The sequence below is a fragment of the Lathamus discolor genome, chromosome 2, assembly GCF_037157495.1.
Source record: "Lathamus discolor isolate bLatDis1 chromosome 2, bLatDis1.hap1, whole genome shotgun sequence".
Classification (NCBI taxonomy): domain Eukaryota; kingdom Metazoa; phylum Chordata; class Aves; order Psittaciformes; family Psittacidae; genus Lathamus; species Lathamus discolor.
Window position 1 is genome coordinate 64756178 of NC_088885.1, and position 19170 is coordinate 64775347.

The window sequence follows — 19170 nt, forward strand, 5'->3', positions numbered from 1 at the left end:
TGCGTACCGGTGGAACCGACCCCCGCGGTACTGCCGGTACCGCAGAGAGCGGGTGCGCTCACTCGAGCCAGGCCCGCCGCTGTCACCGAGAGCCGGCTCGCCCCGGGCGCGCTTCCCTCTCTCCTCCCGGTGCCCGGGGGACACCCGGGATGTTTTTGACCTCCTGTCAGCACCAGGGAGGGGATGCGGGCTCCCTCAGGACTGAGCCGTTACCTTTCAAATCCGAATGCGGCAGGGGCAAACCGCCGTTATAGCGGAGCCCCGAGGCGCGGGCTCGGCCGCCCACCCCCTGCTCCCCCTCCGCACAGGGGCGATGGAAGCAGACAGGAAATGCCCCGGGCATCCCCGATGGCAGCCAGGCGGGGCCCGCCAGCGCCAGCGCCAGCCCCGCCCCGGCAGTTACCGGCGGCCCCGCCTCGGCCAGCGCCCCCTGCTGCCCGGCGGGTGGCTCGGCGGGGCGGCGGCCGGCGGGCGCTGCGCGGAGCGGTGCGGAGCTGGGCGCGGAGGGGCGCGCAGGTGTGCGCGGAGGCGGCGGGTCTGTTCGGTTCGGGTGCGGGGCTATGCAGCATGGCCGAGCCGCCCGGCGCTCCGCACCGCACCACTGGCTCCACCTTGCTGCACCCGCTGAGCGGGCTGCTGGGCATCCCGCTGGACCAGGTGAGGCTGTTTGCCGTGCCGCGGAGGGGCGGGGGTCTCCAGGTGCGCGGCTGTCACTCCTCATCCTCAAAAGAGCTCTGGGGCAGTGCGGAGGCGCCGTTCCCCGCGGAAGACCCCGGGGTAGGATCGCGTTCCGGAGGCGAACGGCTCATCAGCGGAGCAAGGTCGGGGTCCGGGCTAGGGTAAGCAGTGCAGCTGAGCCGGGCGGACTGCTCGGTGCTGCACTGAGAGCTCTTTATTTTCCCCGGCAATGCTTTGCTCTTTCTGTGCCCTTTCAAGAAGTCGCCGCTGCTGGATGCTGTTAAGGGACGGCGTTGAGCGAGTTGTGGCTAAGTTTGAAGAGTTTAAATAGTCGCGATGCTTGTCCGCCCCTGGGGTGCCCCGGTGAGTGTATGGGGTCTGGTAGGACATCGTCAGTCTCAGGCTGCAGACTTGTGAAGGAGGCACAGAAGTCTCAGCCTAGTGCAGGTGCCCGGTGAAATTGCAAAGTGCCTGCATGGAGGTACGCAAAACACACGAGCGGGTGGGCAAGCAAGTTTGCATGAAGCGCTTAACAGGGCAATATATTTTTGGCTGTGGTGGTGTCAGGTTGTTCGTAGTCTTGTTAAGCTGATCTCACACAGGCAGAAGACGTTGCTCCCTCCCTTTCATTGTCTCTCTAGCTGGCATGCACCTGCTGCTTTCCTGCATTCTTTCAGCAACGAGGAAGTTGGGTCTGGAAGTTCATGCTGACCAGAAGAAGTCTCCAACGAGCTACTGGGAGATTGAGCTGTGCTGTAAGAAACAAGGGCAGCTGAGATGTGCTGGTAAAAGGCAACAGAAGGTTGAGATTTAACTGCCTTGCTCTGTTTGCAGAGTGGCTGGTGCTGTGTGTCAGTTTTTACTACTGTTTGTTTTTGAAGTTGAGTAAGAAATATATCATTTCCTAGACTGAGCCCCATGGCTAACTGTGCCAGTTGTTTCTTTTAAAACAGAAAACAGGTTTTGACGCTGAAAAGAGATCTATTGCTCCATGTTAAACCAGTCAAATAATAAAGGCCTATGATTATTTCTAAGCTGTTAATTTAGAAGGTATGTGATTAGTGATAGCTTCTTTTTTTGAGGCATTCCATGCCATGATTGAATACAGGAACACTAAACAAACCAGGAATAGCACATGTTTTCTGTTCCAGCTTGTTTGTGATGCCATGGTGTATGTACAGTGTTAGGCTGCCTGGGTCACCAAACTATGAAGATTTGAAGGACATGACCCCCTTGCTAGGGTTTGTTGCAGAACTGCAGCACAACTGTGCTGAAATGCAGCTTTCCTCACCTGGAAATCCCCTTCCCCACCCACTCCTGCTTAATTCTCCCTGTGAGAGTATTTTAGCAACAGTTTAAAAAGTCTTCCCCACTCTTCTTGCCCCACTGCTATGTGCTTGGACCATACTGAGCATCAGGGATTCCTGCTGCCCTGAAGTGGGAAATGCCCATATTGCTGTGGGCAAATGTTGTGTCACTGCTGTCTCAAGTGACAGCAGTTTCAACCCTGACCTGCAGTGCTAACGCCCTTGGAAACAAAATAAAAACACTTCCACAGGGCTCTTCTGCCAGGTGGGTGGTTACTTTGCTGGTTTGAATGAGACAGGGCTTTTGCTGAGGGGCAAAAGTTCACCCACTCCTCTGCACAGAATGGAGCTCTGCATACGAAAGACTAGTTTGCTGAATATGAATCCCACATGGAGCAGGGACTGGTTTTAAATGAGTTCCTTATTTCAATGCCAGCAGGTTCTCTGTGCCTTCCACTCAGTGGCTAGACTGTGGCAGGGGAGGTAATCTCTGGTTTGTCGCTGTACATCAGTGTCCTTGTGCTTGGCCTGTTGGATAGCAGCAGGCCTCTGGTCCATGTGGCTGGCAGTTCCCTGCAGCTGGCCCTGAGCCTCCAGAAATGCAGAGAAGTGCCCAGAGAGCGAGAGGCAAAGGCTCACAGGTGGAGTTTAGACCCTCTGGATCACTGTGGTATGTGAAAGCTGTGTGTGTGTGCCTTCTATGGTAAGCACAGAGAGAACTTGTCTCTTCTTCCTAGAGATGGCTTCCCATGAGGTCTGAGCCGTGAGAGGGATTTCAGTCTATGAGAAGGATGAGGAAAACAAGTTGAGCTAAACGTCTGAAAAATGAAAGTCATAATCATTACCCTTTCATAGCAGGGGCAGAAAAGCTAGGGTGATGGTCATGGAAGATGATTTGCCATCTAATAACCAGCTATTGTCTCGTTCTTTATGTGAAGCATGGATGAGTATGAATATCTCGCGCTTCACATTGGTGGCTTTTGTCATTTTAAAAATTCACAATTTAGGTTTAAAACCAGCGCTGAATTAGAAGAGGGTGCAATTCCTATTTGTGTTGTGTCCCTGGCAGATCGTTCACTTTTTATTTTACTAAATAAATGGTGTACTGCATGAGAATATAGCAATATTTTCTGCTTTAGATGTTAAAATAATCCTGTCATTCCAGTGCATATTTTCATGTCTCTTTAATGTATGATTTATCTTTGAATTTAGCATTGAAATACTATTTTTTTGAGAAGTGCTATATTCAGTAACAAGATTAATGAGCTTGAAAAAGGATGAAAAGACTCTGTGTTCAATTCATCCTCATACCCCAGGAAAGTAGACTTTGAAGTTTAGCTGAATTGCATTCTAAAAATATCTGGCTAGGTCAATGACACACCTCCAGCAGCATTGGGAAAAAAATGTTGGTTGTGTTTTTTGATTTCCTTATCATGTACACCCTAAATCACTGATTCTAGAATGTCATCCCTCCAGTATACAGTAACTTTTGACAAGGTATATATACTTTTTTGTCACATATGCTCTAAATCACCAGTTCTGGGACATTGTCCTCTACCATAGATCAGTGAGATATGGGAATTTAAACATTAAACCTTCAGTAGTGTACTCCCTGTAAACAAAGAATGTGTGCATAAACAGAGCAAAGAAATAAATGTGCTATTTAAAGGTATATTAAAAGGAAGTTTAATGGCACTGTTTATCCATTTGTGGTTTTACCATGACAACCTAAGCTCTAGGCATCTCTAGAAGTAATTCACATTCAAAGGGTTAAGCCATACTATTTGAAAGTTTCACTTCTCAAGGTTCTTTTGCAGTACCCATGATAACCCAGGTTACCTATTGCCTTAGAGGTAGCAGCTCAAATGTTAGATGGTCAACTGCCATACAATAGACCTGACCTGGGCCTGACAGTATCAAGTCTGCTGATTTTCAGGAAAATATGTGCTGTGTTTAAGGAGATTCTCTCTCAAAAAAATACATGGGCATCTTCTCATGTTTCTACTGGAGAGCTTTTAACTTCAGTGTTTTCATTGATGAGGCCCACCATGTTCCTCCAAGGGAATAAAAAATAACCATTTAAACTCTTATTTCTGCTGCTTTGGCTTCCGGTTGTATGTCTTATTTTGCATTTTAATCCTTTCATTGGAGCTGGTCTGCATGTTTATGTTTTGGCAGCAGTTTAAATAAAGCACTAACTCTGGGGAGGGACTGTGCGGCATGCCTTCGAGTCTTGAGATACTTGAAGTATTAGTGATGTCTTCCCACCGTTCCCTGAGTTTGAATAGCTCTCTGCCAAAAACATGCTGTTGAATCGGTTTAAATCTCATTTTACAAAAATCAGCATGGCTTCTGTTCCCCAAATCAGGACTTGTGTTCTTAAATTTCACATTTTTCAGCTCTCTTGTTGTCAGACTTCTGTTTTACTTCTATGCTTTCTGGTTTAGTTAGTCAGCAGATGTGTTAGTTCCAAGCCTCTTTACATGACTTTACAAATCATTTTTTGGGGGCAGTGAAAAGCCAAATAAAAAATTACCTTTCTAGGAGCCCCACTAAGCTGGGAATTTTGAGGTTCCTCTAATGGCTGTCGATAGAAGCATTAGAAAATCTAATGCTGAGGAAAAGAGGTTATCTGTTGTAGATTGAAGCAAGATAACCAAAGATAGAATTTCATTCAAGACATAAGTGGGGCTAATATCTGATTTTTACTTGAAAAAAGCTACTCTAAGGCAACAGCAACAGCTGTCTGTGTTTGGTATGAACTATGCTATGGCTTAATGTCCTAATGCCAGTCATTTCGCAGTTGAAAATGCTATGTTTTAATTTTGAATTGCAGCAGATTTAAAGCCTACCTGCCTGAACAACCTCAACTGCAAAAAAAAAAAAAAAAAAATAAAGCTGCGTAACTTAGTTGTTTGAGAAATCAATATCTTAAAATGCATTTATAGAAAGCTATTATTTGGGTTGCCAAAACCAACTTATTTTTTTATATTTTCTGACTTCTGAGTGCTCAGATTTTGTTACATTCTTTTCCTTAAAAGAAATCTGTTTGCCTTAATGCCGTGAAGGACATGGCACTTGATTTAAAGAACAGAGGCATAGTCTTGCTGACCTTGTTTAACTGGCTCTCTACTTAAAACAGGTGCCTGCAAGCAGGGCTGTTCACAGTGCTGGTGGGCTGCATGGCTTTTCTGTGTATTTAGAGCAAATCCACTATAACTTGTTGCATGTGCTTGTGTAGGGCCCAGATTCTGTATGTTCTTGACAGAGTCCTGAGACAGAGGTATAGTGCTTCCTAAGGAGTAAGGCTGTATCTAAAATATTTCCTTCTGTTCAGGTCAGCTATTACTGACAATTGCAATAATACAAGTTTTCCTCTGAGTTGGGAACACATGCTGCCTTTTTCAATGTGTTCTTGCTCAGTTCAGCACTGTGGTCTTGAACCTCATGGCTGATATGTTAATATTCTGGGCGTAAATATTTCCACATCCTTCATGCCTTGAAAACAAAGTCTGTTCTATTAAGTTTTTTATTTGGCAAGGGACAAAAGTGCAACTGGAATTGGCCACTTGCAATTTTCCCCCTTTTAAGCACTTTCTTTCTCATTTGTGTTAAATGAGATCTGGAAAAATAAACATTGAAGTGCTGCATAAAGTTTCCCAAAACCTTTTCTGCACATTAATCTCACCAGCACTGATTTAGTGGTGCTCTGCAACCATTTTGAGACAATATGAAGTAGTGACGAAGGTTCTTGGGCTCCAGCCTAGGGGTCTAGGCACTGAGCACAGAGCTGGCTCTGTGCTTTCAGGGGAGCCCCTGATGCTTAGGATTTACTATGCATTGGCCAGCTTGGCACAGTATTTAATGCCCTGGCTGCTTCTTGGCTCCTGTTGCTGTTCATGAGAATGGGCAGCTCCTGAGGAAGACTTGCCAGACTGCAAGTGGTGCTGGTAATTGCCGGGCAGGGGAGGCTGCAGTATTGGCTTGTCATCAGTGCGGAGGTGAATCCAGTCTTTTGTACTTGTCCAAAAACAAATAAAAAGTCAGATGTCAATGGGCCGTGTTTCTTTTTGGAGTGAAAAAACCCCTCTGTACGTGACCTTGTAATTACAGGTAACCTTGTGGGTACCAATCCTCAGCTCTTGGATGCTCGGGGAGTCTGGTGAGGGTACTTATGGAGAGCTTCTGGAAATTCAGGCTTGCTCATGAAAGCACAGCCCAAACATAGATTCCTACTGCCCTTTACTAATAGCGGGTGTGTTTATGTTAACAACTTTGGATCAGGAGTGCACTTTGAGCGTTAATCTCTTGACTTTGTATGCTTTGTATGTGAAGTGGCCCCAGAGCATCTGCACAGTGTTGTTTTCTGAGAATGTGAAGCTGAAGGATGTCCCCCAAGAGCCTGTAGTACTTCTGCTGCTGAGTAGCCTGCAGCACCACAGCTCAGCTTCTCTGTAGTGAGACCCTCCAGACAACGAATCATAGAAAAGAGGAGTCCTCATCCTCAGCTGCTTTGCCCTTCAGACCCACTTCTGCTGCACTACAGGGTTTGCAAAGACAAGCGTAGGGGAAATCTCTGACCTTCATTTGGTGATTTCTTCAGAGCATGGCACTGGTTAGGCTTGTTTGGTCACTTCTGACAATGTAGAATCCAGCCTATTTTATATGGGCTGGGTCAGCCTGTCCTGCTTCTGCCAATGGGGAGAACGGTATGTGGAGAAAAATGGCCCAGGAGAGATTCTTTGGGTGCTCTTTCCCCAGGGTGAGGTGGGGTTTGATCATTCTCCCTTCTTCCAGTCTTGATTGGAAATGTCCTTTTTTCCTTTTTACCAGTCCTTTTTTCCCTGGCTTAAGGCATTTTAAACAGCTTTTGCAAAATTGTAGGTGAGCACCAAAGCGAAAACAAAACCATAAGCAATAGTTTCTGACATAAATGTTTTCTTAGAATTTTTTTTTTGGGGGGGGGGGGGGTGCTACTTAGAGGATGCTTCATCCTTAACTGGATTTTGGGTGGGAAATACTTTTTCTACCATGGTTAGGGCTTCCCTCAGGATAAGAAAATTTCAGGCTTAAAAAAAAAAAAAGCTTAATTATGTGAAAGAAAGAAAAAATAAAAAGAAAGCCCTGTAAACACATTCTTGAATCAAATAAATTGAAGCGTTTACAAATTCCCAAAGAGTTTGTTCTCAGGCATTCCTCTAAGTTTTAGTAAAATACCTGAATAAAACTATTTTTTAAACCAAAATTCAGAATATTAACTAGAGAGCTTTACCAGCTTCGTTTTAGGCTTTTTTTGTTGTTTTTTTCTTTTGGAGGGGAGGGGCAGGAAATGGTAGTCATTACGTTACTAGGAATACTATTAAGAAAACTAGTCAATCAGTCTATATAGCATGACTGCTGGCATGCTACCTGGTCTTGGACAAAACAATACTAAATATTAGAACAATGCTTCATTCTTGGATTTCCTCTTTCTGAATGCTTTCTCCACAAGGGATTTGAGGACTCTGAACATTTACCTGGTGTTCCCGGGTGGTTAGGTGCCTGGATAATGCGAATTTTGCCTGTATCCTCAGGTGACACTCCACAGCACAGAGAGTTGGATGTTGCCTGAAAGCATGTGAGTTACCATCCTAGATGACTTATGCAAAGGGCAGATAGACCTGAGTGTGTCTATCTGCCTGCCTGGTAAATCCCAGATAAAAATCTGTCAGTCCTATGGAACAGCAGCTTTAAGAATTATTGATCAGTGTGAGATTATGTTCCACAGTCTCCAAGTTCAGTGAGTGCATCAGGTGGGGATGCCTGGGGAGGTGGGGAAAGGAGAAGACAAAACACTCCTTTAGATCAGTCTTTTGGATTGCATGCAGAGTGCTGAAAAACTAAAAAACAATTTCAGGCCAAGAAATAAACTTCAGCTGTTCACTGCTGTGCACAGGGTGAGCATTTGCTGCTTGTATGGGTCCTGATCTTGTGACAAAGCTCTAATTGGACGTGAGCAATTTCTTCATTTGTGGTTTCTTGTTGAAGTGCAGCTTGGCACTGGTAACTGGTATGCAGATAGGGCAGGAATGGGGAAGGCAAAATGACAAGGCAAAATACGAGACATTTGAGAATTCCCTGGCTCCTGACATTTCTTGAATAGCTTCCATGCTTGTTTTCATGCTCCATTATCGGCTTTATTTTAAACTTTCTTTCTTTTTTTTTTTAAGGACTGCTGAGTAAAAAAAAAAAAATTAATTATTGACTCTTCCACCCAGCTTAAATGACCTTATAAACTAGTGAAAGTAAGTTTTCTCCTGTTACCAGCAGAAGGGAGTGTTAAAGGAGGGGAGTAGTGCAGTATTGACTTTAGTTATCTCATGTGCTCACACACAGAGGGCGAGTTCAAATCACTGACTCCTACGTTTTGCTGTAAGCACTTTTACCAGCAAATTCCAGCTGATAGATAAGTGATTTATCTATTTGAGAGAGAGGTTTTAGAACTCCTTTGGTCATTCACAAGCAGAGTTTAAGCTGTTTTACATTTAAACTTCTTATGTGGCAGAGTTTTGCAGGGTGTTTTGCCAGCTATGCTGTGCTGAAGGTGAAAAGCAAGTGTAGACAAATGGAGACAAATTGTAGACAGCGAATGGGAAGCCAAAAGACTTACGTTTTGAATTAAATCCAGTTTTTGATGGCAGCATTACACATCCACAGTGAGTTGTAGGCACCGTTAGCACCCACAGCTGTTTATGCTTTTGTGTGTATGTTTGTGTTCATGCTAATTCTCTTGAGGCAAAAAACTGTGGTCTGTAGTTGCTACAGCAACAAAAACATTGCACTCAGTGTATGGGTGGGTTTTTCGTACTTTATACAAGTATGTTGAAAGTGTAGGCATACTGCTGTGGTACATTGTGAAACAGGATAGCCTCTTGAGAGAGAAAACATTGGTTTGGATTTTTTTGATTTGGAGAACGTAACTTTTTATTACCTTTATGGCTACTTATCTGCTAAGGCTTGAGTTCCCAGTTGCAAATGTAACATTGCAGGGAGGAAAATGGGCTCAGCAGTTTGGAAACACAAAGTTTTAGAGTTGTTCTGCTGATGGTAACTGGTAACTAAAGTGAGGATTAGAGCAAGGAATGGTCCGAGGCAGAGGGAAATAGGTGATATAACTATGTTTCTGTCCTGTTGTAGTTGCTCTTGTCAATCAAAAGATGACTGTAGCTGTTCTTTGCCATGAAACCAGAATGAAAATGTGCACAATGTACAAGAGAAGAAAGTCCAGGGTAGACTTCCTTTGCTTCACTTTTGAGTGTTTAAGAATTGGGTTGTGTGCTTTAGAAGTGTGACTATTAAGAGGCATCATAGTGAAAGCATACATGAGCAGCATAAGTGAGATGGATCTAATAGATGTAGGATTTCCTTCATTTTGCCTCCCAGTGTTTCTCCATGTGAAGAGAACACTGTTATAATGTTGGAAGGCTGCAGATTCTGTAGTGATTAAAATGAAGGTCTTTTTTTTTCATGCAGCCCAGAACTGGACTGTGAAACCCATTTCAACAGGATGCTGCTAAGGCCAAGAATGTTGCCAGAGCCAGCATGGACTTGGATGTTTATATGAAAGAACATGTATACCTAGAGTAAGATACTTAATAGCTTAAAAGGGAAAGCTTTTGGAAGTACATGTTCTTTTGCTGGCTGCTTTGAAGGCCTGTCGCTTCTGCGGGCGTTGGTTTCCGGCAGCTCTGCCATTACTGTTGCTGCTGGCAGTCCCAAGCATGGCTGCTGCTCCCATTATGGGTGAGTGGGTCTGCTAGTTGTCATCCCCTCCCAGGGCTTGACTCAACCCTGGATTTATTACTTGAGGTTATTTTTTACATGGTGTTAGAGCAGGAAGCAGCAGATTTCTGTAGGAAAGATCAGCCAGTGCCCAAGAGATGTCGCTTCTCGAGCATCCCACTTTAATTGTGCCCAAGCTACAACTGGCCTACTATTAGCTTATACAGAAAGTAACTGGCCCCTTATATGCTCTGCAATGTGTTTACTTCTTGGTTACCTTCTTCCTTGTCTGTTTTGATTTTTAACTGTTGGGTTTTGGGGCCCTTTTTTTGTCCATATGCTGAGCATTTCCTCTCTTCAGTTCATGCTGCGTATCTTTAAACCTGTGTTCGGAGGTACTGTGATCTGCATGTTCTTTTTGAAGAAACTACACCAGCAGGTGTAGTCTGCCGTCATCCTTTGATAGGGTTCTGACAGTACTCTGTTATCTAACAGATAATCAATCACACATTTTGTGTGCCATTACCTCATTTGCCTATTTCAGGCTTCCTGGTGTTTTTTTGTTGTTGTTGATTATTTTTTTTTTTAATAGAGTTGAGTTAGGGTTTAAATGATAATTAGGAGAACTGATTCTGTATCTGCCTCTTCTTTTTCCTTTCTCTTTGACACTTCAGGATTTGAGCATAGTCACTAATAAGGGCAATGTAACAGATCACTTTAGAAGACCCTAAATGGCAGGTGTCAGCTGCCTCATTTACTTGGTGGCAGGTAAGAGTACTGGGTTGTGACTGGAGAGGCTTTGAGCACTCAGTGGAGACCCACATCGCTGGTCACCCCCTTCTTTGTCTCCTTTCTCTAGTCCCGTGTAAAGTACATGCTGATCATTGCTCGGGCACCTTCCAGCATCAGGGAAGCTAACATACTACCACACTCTGCACTCTAGTGCTACAGTAACAGTGGGGAAAAAATCCATGTGTGTTTTGAGATACCTTAAGTTTGCTGAAAATCAAACCTGAAATGCTTTCTCAAAGTGCTTCTGAGATAGCCAGATGTTAGTGGTATAAAACCTTGAGATAGAGAGATGGAAATAAATTTTGCAAGCCAGCTGGGTGGATCGTGCAATGTCCTAGTTCTTTTAAAGCATGTGTTTTTTAAGCTTTATGTGTGAAGGGCTTGTTTGAAACAGAAGTTATAATTATTTATGTAACTTAAAAGATTGTTGAATTTCTTTTCCCCGGCTATGTTCAAGTTTGTAGGGTATTTTAAGAAGAGCTCACTTGGAGTTTATGGAATTTCATTGCTGTAATTTGTTTCTTGGACAATAAGTTGCCTGTCACTGCATAGTAGGAATATCACTGTAATAATTCTAAAATGTAAAAGCATTCTTTTCTTTCTTTTTTTTTTCCAAACTGTTAAAAGGGAAAGAAATATGAGACTTATTCCTGTTGTCTAATGATTGCTGCCTTTTGTAAAGGAAATAAGTTAAGTTTCTGCTATTGCTGACTCATAGCATGGCAAGAATACTGGAGGAAAATATAATACTGTGGTTAAGTAACAGACGTGGGTGGGTTTTTGTCCTTCTGATATGGCAGTTATCTTTGGAAAATATCAGTGTTACAACCCAAAGTTCTGCTGTGCTGTGTGCAAATTAAAGTATTGAACACTAGTGGGGGATATGTAAAGAAGGCAGCATGACTGTAATGAGGCAAGGAAATGAAATATTTTTTTCTTCAGGGATAGTACAGTGCAAATTAATAGCAAAATCCAAGTATATCTTCTTTTTTGATTGTTCATTTTACATGTCTTTATTCACCAACTGACACTTGCTCATGCTCTATGTTTTCCTGTTAGTTTTTATTTTGACTTGGTTGCTAAGTTTGAAAAATAGGGTTGGGTTTTTTTATTTTTTTATTTTTTTTATTTTTGAGGTGATAGCCCCTGGAATTAATTCAGAACATGACCTTTTAGGAAAGGTACTAGTGATTTCCAGATAGTTTAGTGATGGTTGAGGTGTTTGACTTGTGCCTGTTCGCAAGTGCTTGTCATCTCCAAGTTGTTTTCAATAGTGTCTGAAGTTGAATGCCTAAAATTAGACATGCTCCAAAGTTCAGCTTCCAGAGATATTTGCTGTAGATGTAAGATGCTTATAACACAGGCAAAACTGAACAGCTGGGATTATGTGCTTGCCTTCTTCTATGGTTCAAGATCCAAAATAAATGAGCATGAAGTGAGCGTGCTGCAGATTCTGAGTAGAAATAAGGAAGGAAAAACCAGCCATAACAGGATATCGTCACTGCACACGTTTTATTGGTGGCTTCTCTTCCTGCCACAGTTCTGAAGGGATTAAAAATAAGTCTGCAGCCCACATGAATGAGGGCTGGATAAACCCATCTTTTTTTGAACAGCACAGAGCAATCATTTTACTTTGAAACTGTAGAAAAAATAGGGAAAAGCAGTATTTTACAACCCTGAAATCTCACGATTGAGAAAGTGAGTGTCTGAAATTGGCAGTTATTGAGGGTTGCTAATTCTACACAGTCACTGTTACAGCAAAGGAATAAAAAAGATAATTGTGCCTGAGTTGAAAACAAACAAACAGAAACCCCAAACCAAAACAACCCACATACAGCTCTTTGCAAATAGCTGTTTTCTTTATTTCTTAGCCTATCTAGAAAATTTGCTTGCCAGCACAATTGGAGGCCATGGTGTAAATGGGGGACTCTGCAAGCGACTGCAGAATATAAAGTTTTCATTGCTTATGGAAACAAAGAAAGTGAGTTACTGGCTGTTATGTTTGCTAAGATAATTGCCAAAATATAAACTGATTTTCCCAGTCAAATAAATGGCTCTGAATAAAGTTTGCTACTAAGAATAGGTGATTCTGTGCATATTTTTTCTTCTTAGGAAAAAACTCCCAATTGGGCATCTGCACATGTTGAGTTGACTGTGATGATCTCAACAAACTAAAAAAGCCTGAGCAGATTACTGCAGATTTTCCCTGTCCCTTAATGATGGCTTCCCAAAATCTTTGTGTATTCTTTACTATCTGCAAGGGAGTTCCATGTTGAAAGGCAGCTGGGAATATTTTCTGTACCTCTTTTACCAAATCTGGTGGCTCTGCAGTGTTGCAAAGGGCATGGTAGCACCCTGAGATCTGTGCCCCTTATTTTGAGAGGTTGGAGCATGGGCAGAAGAACACAGCTCTTCACCTCTCCATTTTGATGTACTCTGGAGTGATGTTTTTAAGCTCAACTGAAAGCATTTTTTGTTGTTCACAAAGGTTCTCCCTCCTTCCTTCTTTAAGTGCTGTTGCTGGGTGTTTCAGAGATACAAAACTGCTTAGACAAAGAATAGGACAGGAAGAACTGATGTTTGTAGCACCTGCTTGCAGAATCAGGAAACTGGGTGCTTTTGACTTCACCCATCATGTAGGAGCATTGTTACTCTTGCACTCTCCCATGCATGCCTGGCAGTAGATATTTTATTTTTCTTGAGAAGTGCCTTCTGATTGGAACTCCACCCCTCCTTCCCCCTTTTCCCCGGCTCTTTTTCAGGCACTTGAAGTAGGCTTTGTTTACTGCAGAGTACCAGTTTCCGGAATATTGTACCATTTCATGGTGTCCTTAAGTGGTAAACCAAAAAATAAGGCACCAGGGACTGTGGGTCATTTTGGAAAATTTGATTTATTACAACTAAATGGAAGTCCAGTTTTGCAGTCCAGAGATTTCTTTTTGCATCTGTTAAGTTAATGTCTGTAATATGGCTACCATTTGCCTTTGGAAGTCTGCATTGTGTATTTCTACATCTAAACTTACTCATCTAGATCACTTTTATAGTAGAAGTACCTGTTTTAGACTCGTGTTTTAGGATTAGGTGAATTGCGACCTAGAATTGCCTTCGCCATTGACAATAAGAGGGATTTAGATGGACTAGCTCAGGTATCGACATCAGTGTTTGGACAGATAAATTCTACCCCTTTCTCTATCGAAGTCCTTGCATAAATTTTTAAAGTATGTCCTAATACGTTAAGTTTTACAGTGCCTTTTTTTAAAGTTGGTATGAGCATGATTGTTTAAGTATAGGATGTTCCAGATTTTTGATGTAAGGTCCTATTAAATTCTTATATAATAACATTGCTATGTCTGAAAGGTCCAGTCTTTGATCAAGCCACTTAATTCCAAAGATAATGTGCCTAAATTTAACATACTGCTGACAATGTCTACAGTGGGTGAAAAGAAGCCCAACTTCGTTTTGGTTTAGAATTTCTTGAGAAGTTGGTACTTCTTTGCCTTACTAATGTTTGTTTCTTTCTGTTGTGTGCACTTCCTGGGATATCACTGGGATAATGTGAACAAAACTGCTCTGTTTGTATTGGTGTCTTTTTTTTTTTAAAGACCACTGACATATTTTTCTATAGAAAAGGAACTGAAAATAGAATTGCACAGACATTGCAACAGCAGTAATGGGGCAAGTTATTTTAGAGTGCCAGTTCCCATTCTAGTGAAGGATTGCACTTTAAGCCTCCCGTTTTATTCTTAAGTTGGTGAATATGTGCAGGTGCAAGGCCTGAAATTTAAGCATGTTTGTGAACTGGGACTTTAGAAACATTGCTATAAGGATTCTGCCATTCCTACGTTCATGCAACTCCTATTGGTATTTGGAGAACATAATTTACATTGAAGCCACTAAAATATGTGCCAATAGGGTAACTGGGTATGCACACATATGTCTGTATTATCTTCCTTCTTTGCATTTTGAATAAGTCAGCTATGTAGTTCTGTTGGTTACATAGACAAAGTGAAAAGGTGCTTGACTTGCTGTGCTTGTATTTTAAGTTTTACAAAACTAAACCTTTAAATCAGGGGGAAAATGTAGATCTGCGTTGATGCTACTCTTAGTGCTGCTACTTATGTATCAAAGACTAGAAAGCAAGAAATCGGACTAAAATCTGAGCTGTTAGAGCCTGGGGCTGATGAAGTTGAGCTGGATCATGTCTGATGATACCTATCTCAGTCCTGTTTCTTTCTTTGTTGCAAGAAAAAAACTCCATCTGTGGTAGATGAGGGTGATGATGATGTAGAGCAGGGGCTAGGCAGGCTCCTGAGAGGCTGGGGCTGTGTGAAAATAGTTGTTTGTGGTTTGGAGGTAATCATCAGGTCTGAAAAGACCAGTCGGGAACAATATCTATTATTCAAGAATTCATTTCTGAGAAAAAGATGGGCAACTGGTGTATTTAACTAATGATCATGAAAACTAAGGGTCCAAGCTCATTTAGTTGCCAGAGCCCTATAGGTGGCAGAGAAAGGGTGGAAGCAGTGCTGTGATGTTCCCACCACAGGAGGTTCCTAGAGCTCAAGGGACTTTCAGAGGAGGCTTTGCAAACACTCAGGTCTCTGCTTTGCTGTATTTTTGCCCTGGGTTCAGCAGGAGCAGTCATTTTTCTCCTGCTTAGTAGCTGGTGCAGCACTATGTTTTTGACTGCCGGCCTGGGAGCAGCGCTGATAACACCGATGATTTTAATTGTTGCTCAGTAATGTTTAGTCTGGCCAAGGACTTTGTGAGTCTCATGCTCTGCCAAGGTTGGAGGGGAAGCCGGCAGGAAGCAGAGACAGGACACCTAATCCAAACTGACCAAAGAGGTATTCCATACCACAGCTCGTCATGCCCAGGATGTAGGACTGGGGGCAGCTACCTGGAAGGGCTAGATCACTGCTCGGTTGGGCTGGGTATCAGTCAGTGGGTGGTGAGCGGTTGTATTCTCTTCCCTTGTTATTTCCCTTATCATCATTATTATTATTGGAGGTAGCAGTAGTAGTTTGTGTTATACCTTAGTTACTGGACTGGTCTTATCTCAGCCTGTGGGAGTTACATTCTTTTGATTCTCCTCCCTATCCTTCATGGAGCTGGGGGGGAGGAAATAGGGAAGTGAGAGAGAGACTGCATGGCCTGATTTACGGCTGGGCTTAAACCATAACAATTTTACTCCCTTCAGTTGTTGTTTTCTTGTTTCTGTTCATTTTCACCTCAGCAGCTGTCTCCTAACTTTGCATATACTTAAAGCAGGTCTTCCAAATGGACCCTGTGAAAAGAGCTTGAGTGATAGAGTAATGGGATAAGGTCAGGCTGTTCCCGCTACATCAGTATGAATCTATGCATAACAAAGTAGGGTAGGCGGTACAAGATGTCATATTTCCTATGAGAATTTCAAGATCTCGGTGACTTCCTACTTCCTGTGAAAGCATTTGGAAAATCAAGGCTGGTAGTCTTGGCGTGGTGTTTTTGATTTTGGTGGTGGGTTTTTTGTTCATTTGGGTTTTCTCCCCCTGTCAGAATTCCCTTTTAGATAATGACATTTACCTCCTCTTTTTCCTTTTTTCATTCAAATATCCTTCATGCTCTGACCTGCTGGCTATAGTTCTGCTTTTAGACATGTCTGCAATATTATACAGTGTGATACTATCCTTGCCCAGAGGTATGTCAAACTATTCTTTTAAAAGAACTCTTTTGGGGTTAAAGGTACTGTAATTAGTGTTCTACCTCACTGCTGAGTAGTCTGAAGAAATGAGGCAGCTCTCCTAACAACCTAAAGTCATTCTGGTTTTAAAAAGTGCTCCAACTGGTTTAATTGTATTGATGCTCCTATTACAAGTAGAAAGTGGTGCTGGCTATCGCAGGTACGGATAGGAATTGTTGCTGGATATCTCAGGTACAACAAAATTTCATCATGCTATATTTTGGTGTTACTCAGGGAGAGAACAGTAATCACTGAGTAGTGGCAGAACTGCTGTACATAAGCGATCACTACTTAGAGTTCTGTCCAACATACAGGATCATTACAGCTCAGTGTGTGAGCTGCTGACAGCAAGCTAAAGCTGTCTTTGAGTCATGTCCACACGTTAAATGTATCAGCCATCAAAGGTAAATATACAGGGCTGTGACAGCATTATGATGTAGATTTGACTTCTCAAGCTTACTTTTGACTTAAATGTTTTTCCTTTAAAATTTCTGATGACTCAGGGTTTAATCTGTTCTATAGCTGTGTTTGTATGTCCTGGTAGTGATTATTGTGCTAGTGGCTTCGTAGAGGTAATCCAGAAAGAACATCTGTTTCAAGTTTATAGTCTAAATCATGGAAGGATATTTGACCCGTAAGTAGGGAAACAGCAGAATTTACCCAGGAAAACAGCACAACAGGCCAAAATACTGTCAATTTGGCATATTCTGCTTTAACAACTCCATATTCCATATGCGACAGCAACAAAACAGCCAGGACTATGAGAATTTAGTGCTGCTTTTCAAGAGAAACAATAATCTTTAGTTAGTCATGCATCATATTCTCTCTCTCTCTTTCCTCCCCTGGGAGAAATTCTATTTTCAAACCTTTGCTTCTGCCCCCCCACAGAGTCTTCTACAGGATGTCTACCAACAAAAAGTCAGAGAAATGAGTTGTTTCAGTATAGTATCGGAGATGTGACTTTTCAGTAGCTGCATCAGTATTTCCCCAGTGTAAATTAATTTGTCTCCTCTGGTCCATGCTGTTTGCAATTCACGGTGCCTGGCTTTAGACAGAAAATCCAGCATCTTGCAAGTGGCAGTCAATTCTGATTTTTTTTTCACAAACGCCTGTTTGTGCTGGCTCTTGGTGCACTGAGTTCTGTGCAGAGCAATGCTATTGTGGGCAATAAGGGGAGCTGCACAGATGATGTTACATGAATCCTTTTCCTTCATGGAAGCCTAAGTCAAAATTCTAGCAGCGGGAAATTTGATGCTGCTTCTGTGATATCATTTTACTATTTTGGGGTGTTTGTGCCCTCCCTGCATAGAGCTAAGTGATCTCTGCAGAGAATATTTGTCCTTATGGTTCATAAAAACAGCCTGGAAGATCAAAATATTTTGAAAAATTTCAGTAAGTATCAGATATCTTTGAGATGATCTGATTAAAGAATATTCCACCTCTCATTCTTAACACACCCATTTAAAATATCACAATTTGGATGTTATTAAACGCTGTCATAAGGGCAGGTCTGTTTTTCAACATCAAAGTAGTAATCTCTCCAGCAAAGTGAAGTTAAACACTTTGTTTGCTGAGTGTCTTTTGTTGTATGTGCAAAATAATCTTTAAACGGAGAAAACAAGTTATCACACTTCTGTAGTTCTTGTTTTATTCATTGGAAGAAAGACATCATCCTGGAAGATGGGGCTGATATTTGGCTAAGTGGAATGCTTTATTATGGCATCTCCTTTCCAAAATACTACCCAAGCACTGCTGGACTCCACAGGCAGTGGTTTGACTTGAGAAGAAATTGATGTTGCTGTTAGTAGTCTCTATTAACATGGTTACTTATGCTTTTTCAAATACCGAAAACAGCTGTTTGGCGACCTATGTTAAGTTTGTGAATAGAAGAGACATTCTAATTTACCAGATAAAAACCTTGTAGCAACCTCTAATCTAATGCACAGTAGGTTGTTAGCATATAGCAGCAAATACAGACTATCTTAACCATGGGGTACAACTTCATCTTTATAGTAAGTCACCATAGGAGGCCTCTGCTCATACACTTTATATTGTTCAGCAGATGAAATGCAGATTTAATGCCTCATTCTCTCATTTAGCTGGTAAGCACAAGACCTGGTATAGTTGTCTTCTGTGATACCTATAATGTGAGGACAGTTTACATCACCTGCTGCACATCCAAGTGAGCACGGACCTGCATGCTAGCTAGGAATATTCTGGCATCCTGACTGTGCTACCTCTGTGAACATGTGTGAATGTGCAGCATGCCTTTTTTGTGTCCAGAGTTGGAGTGCTGTGGAGGACACATTTGTCAGCACCTTGTCATGACACATGACAGCACCTTGTCATCCAACAAATGGCAAGTTAGCAGTGTGACTTCTTATAGTGATTTTCATAGTGAGTGAATTATAGCATTAACAGGAATTTTGCTTGCAGAGGGCTGTCCAGTTTGGTAATGGACTTAATTGCCATTTGGAGTTTGGAGAGAACTGTGTGGTCAGTTTTATATCCTCCTAGATTTTTGGAAAATGAGATCAGTTTTTCTGCTAGTGTAAGGGAAGAATAAAGTAGTAAAGGAAAAGCAAAGTATTTTTGTGGTCAAGATAGAATGGAGGAATTTTCTTCCTGATACTAAACTACAAGGAAAATGTTAAAAGCACTAAAATAACAGACATATGTCTGTTATTTAATAATGTGCTTAAACTTACTTATTTCTTCCTAGAGTATGATCTAGTTACCTTCAAATGTCTGTTACCACTTTTTATAATAGGAATATTTGAAGATGCATGCCTTGGGGGAATTGAAGCTTCCTGAAGTGGGTGATTAGCAGCTTACCCTGAGCTATGGTAAGCAGTGACCAAGGCTATTTGTGATGGCTTGGTGGAAAGGTATAAAGCCAGGCTTTGACTC

The 19170-nt window shown here is 42.2% G+C and overlaps 1 protein-coding gene across 2 annotated transcripts in view; it reads left to right on the top strand.

The window, feature by feature from the left end:
- Positions 1 to 412: 412 nt before the first annotated feature.
- The window catches only part of MBOAT1 (membrane bound O-acyltransferase domain containing 1), a 56256-nt gene continuing 37498 nt past the window's right edge, over positions 413 to 19170 (top strand). Inside the window, exon 1 of one of the 2 annotated variants that reach the window (XM_065667229.1) lies at positions 413 to 657. In XM_065667229.1, the coding sequence (XP_065523301.1) occupies positions 568 to 657 (90 nt within the window). In that variant the 5' untranslated portion in view covers positions 413 to 567. The remainder of the gene's footprint in view (positions 658 to 19170) is intronic. The other variant, XM_065667228.1, reaches the window with a different exon arrangement.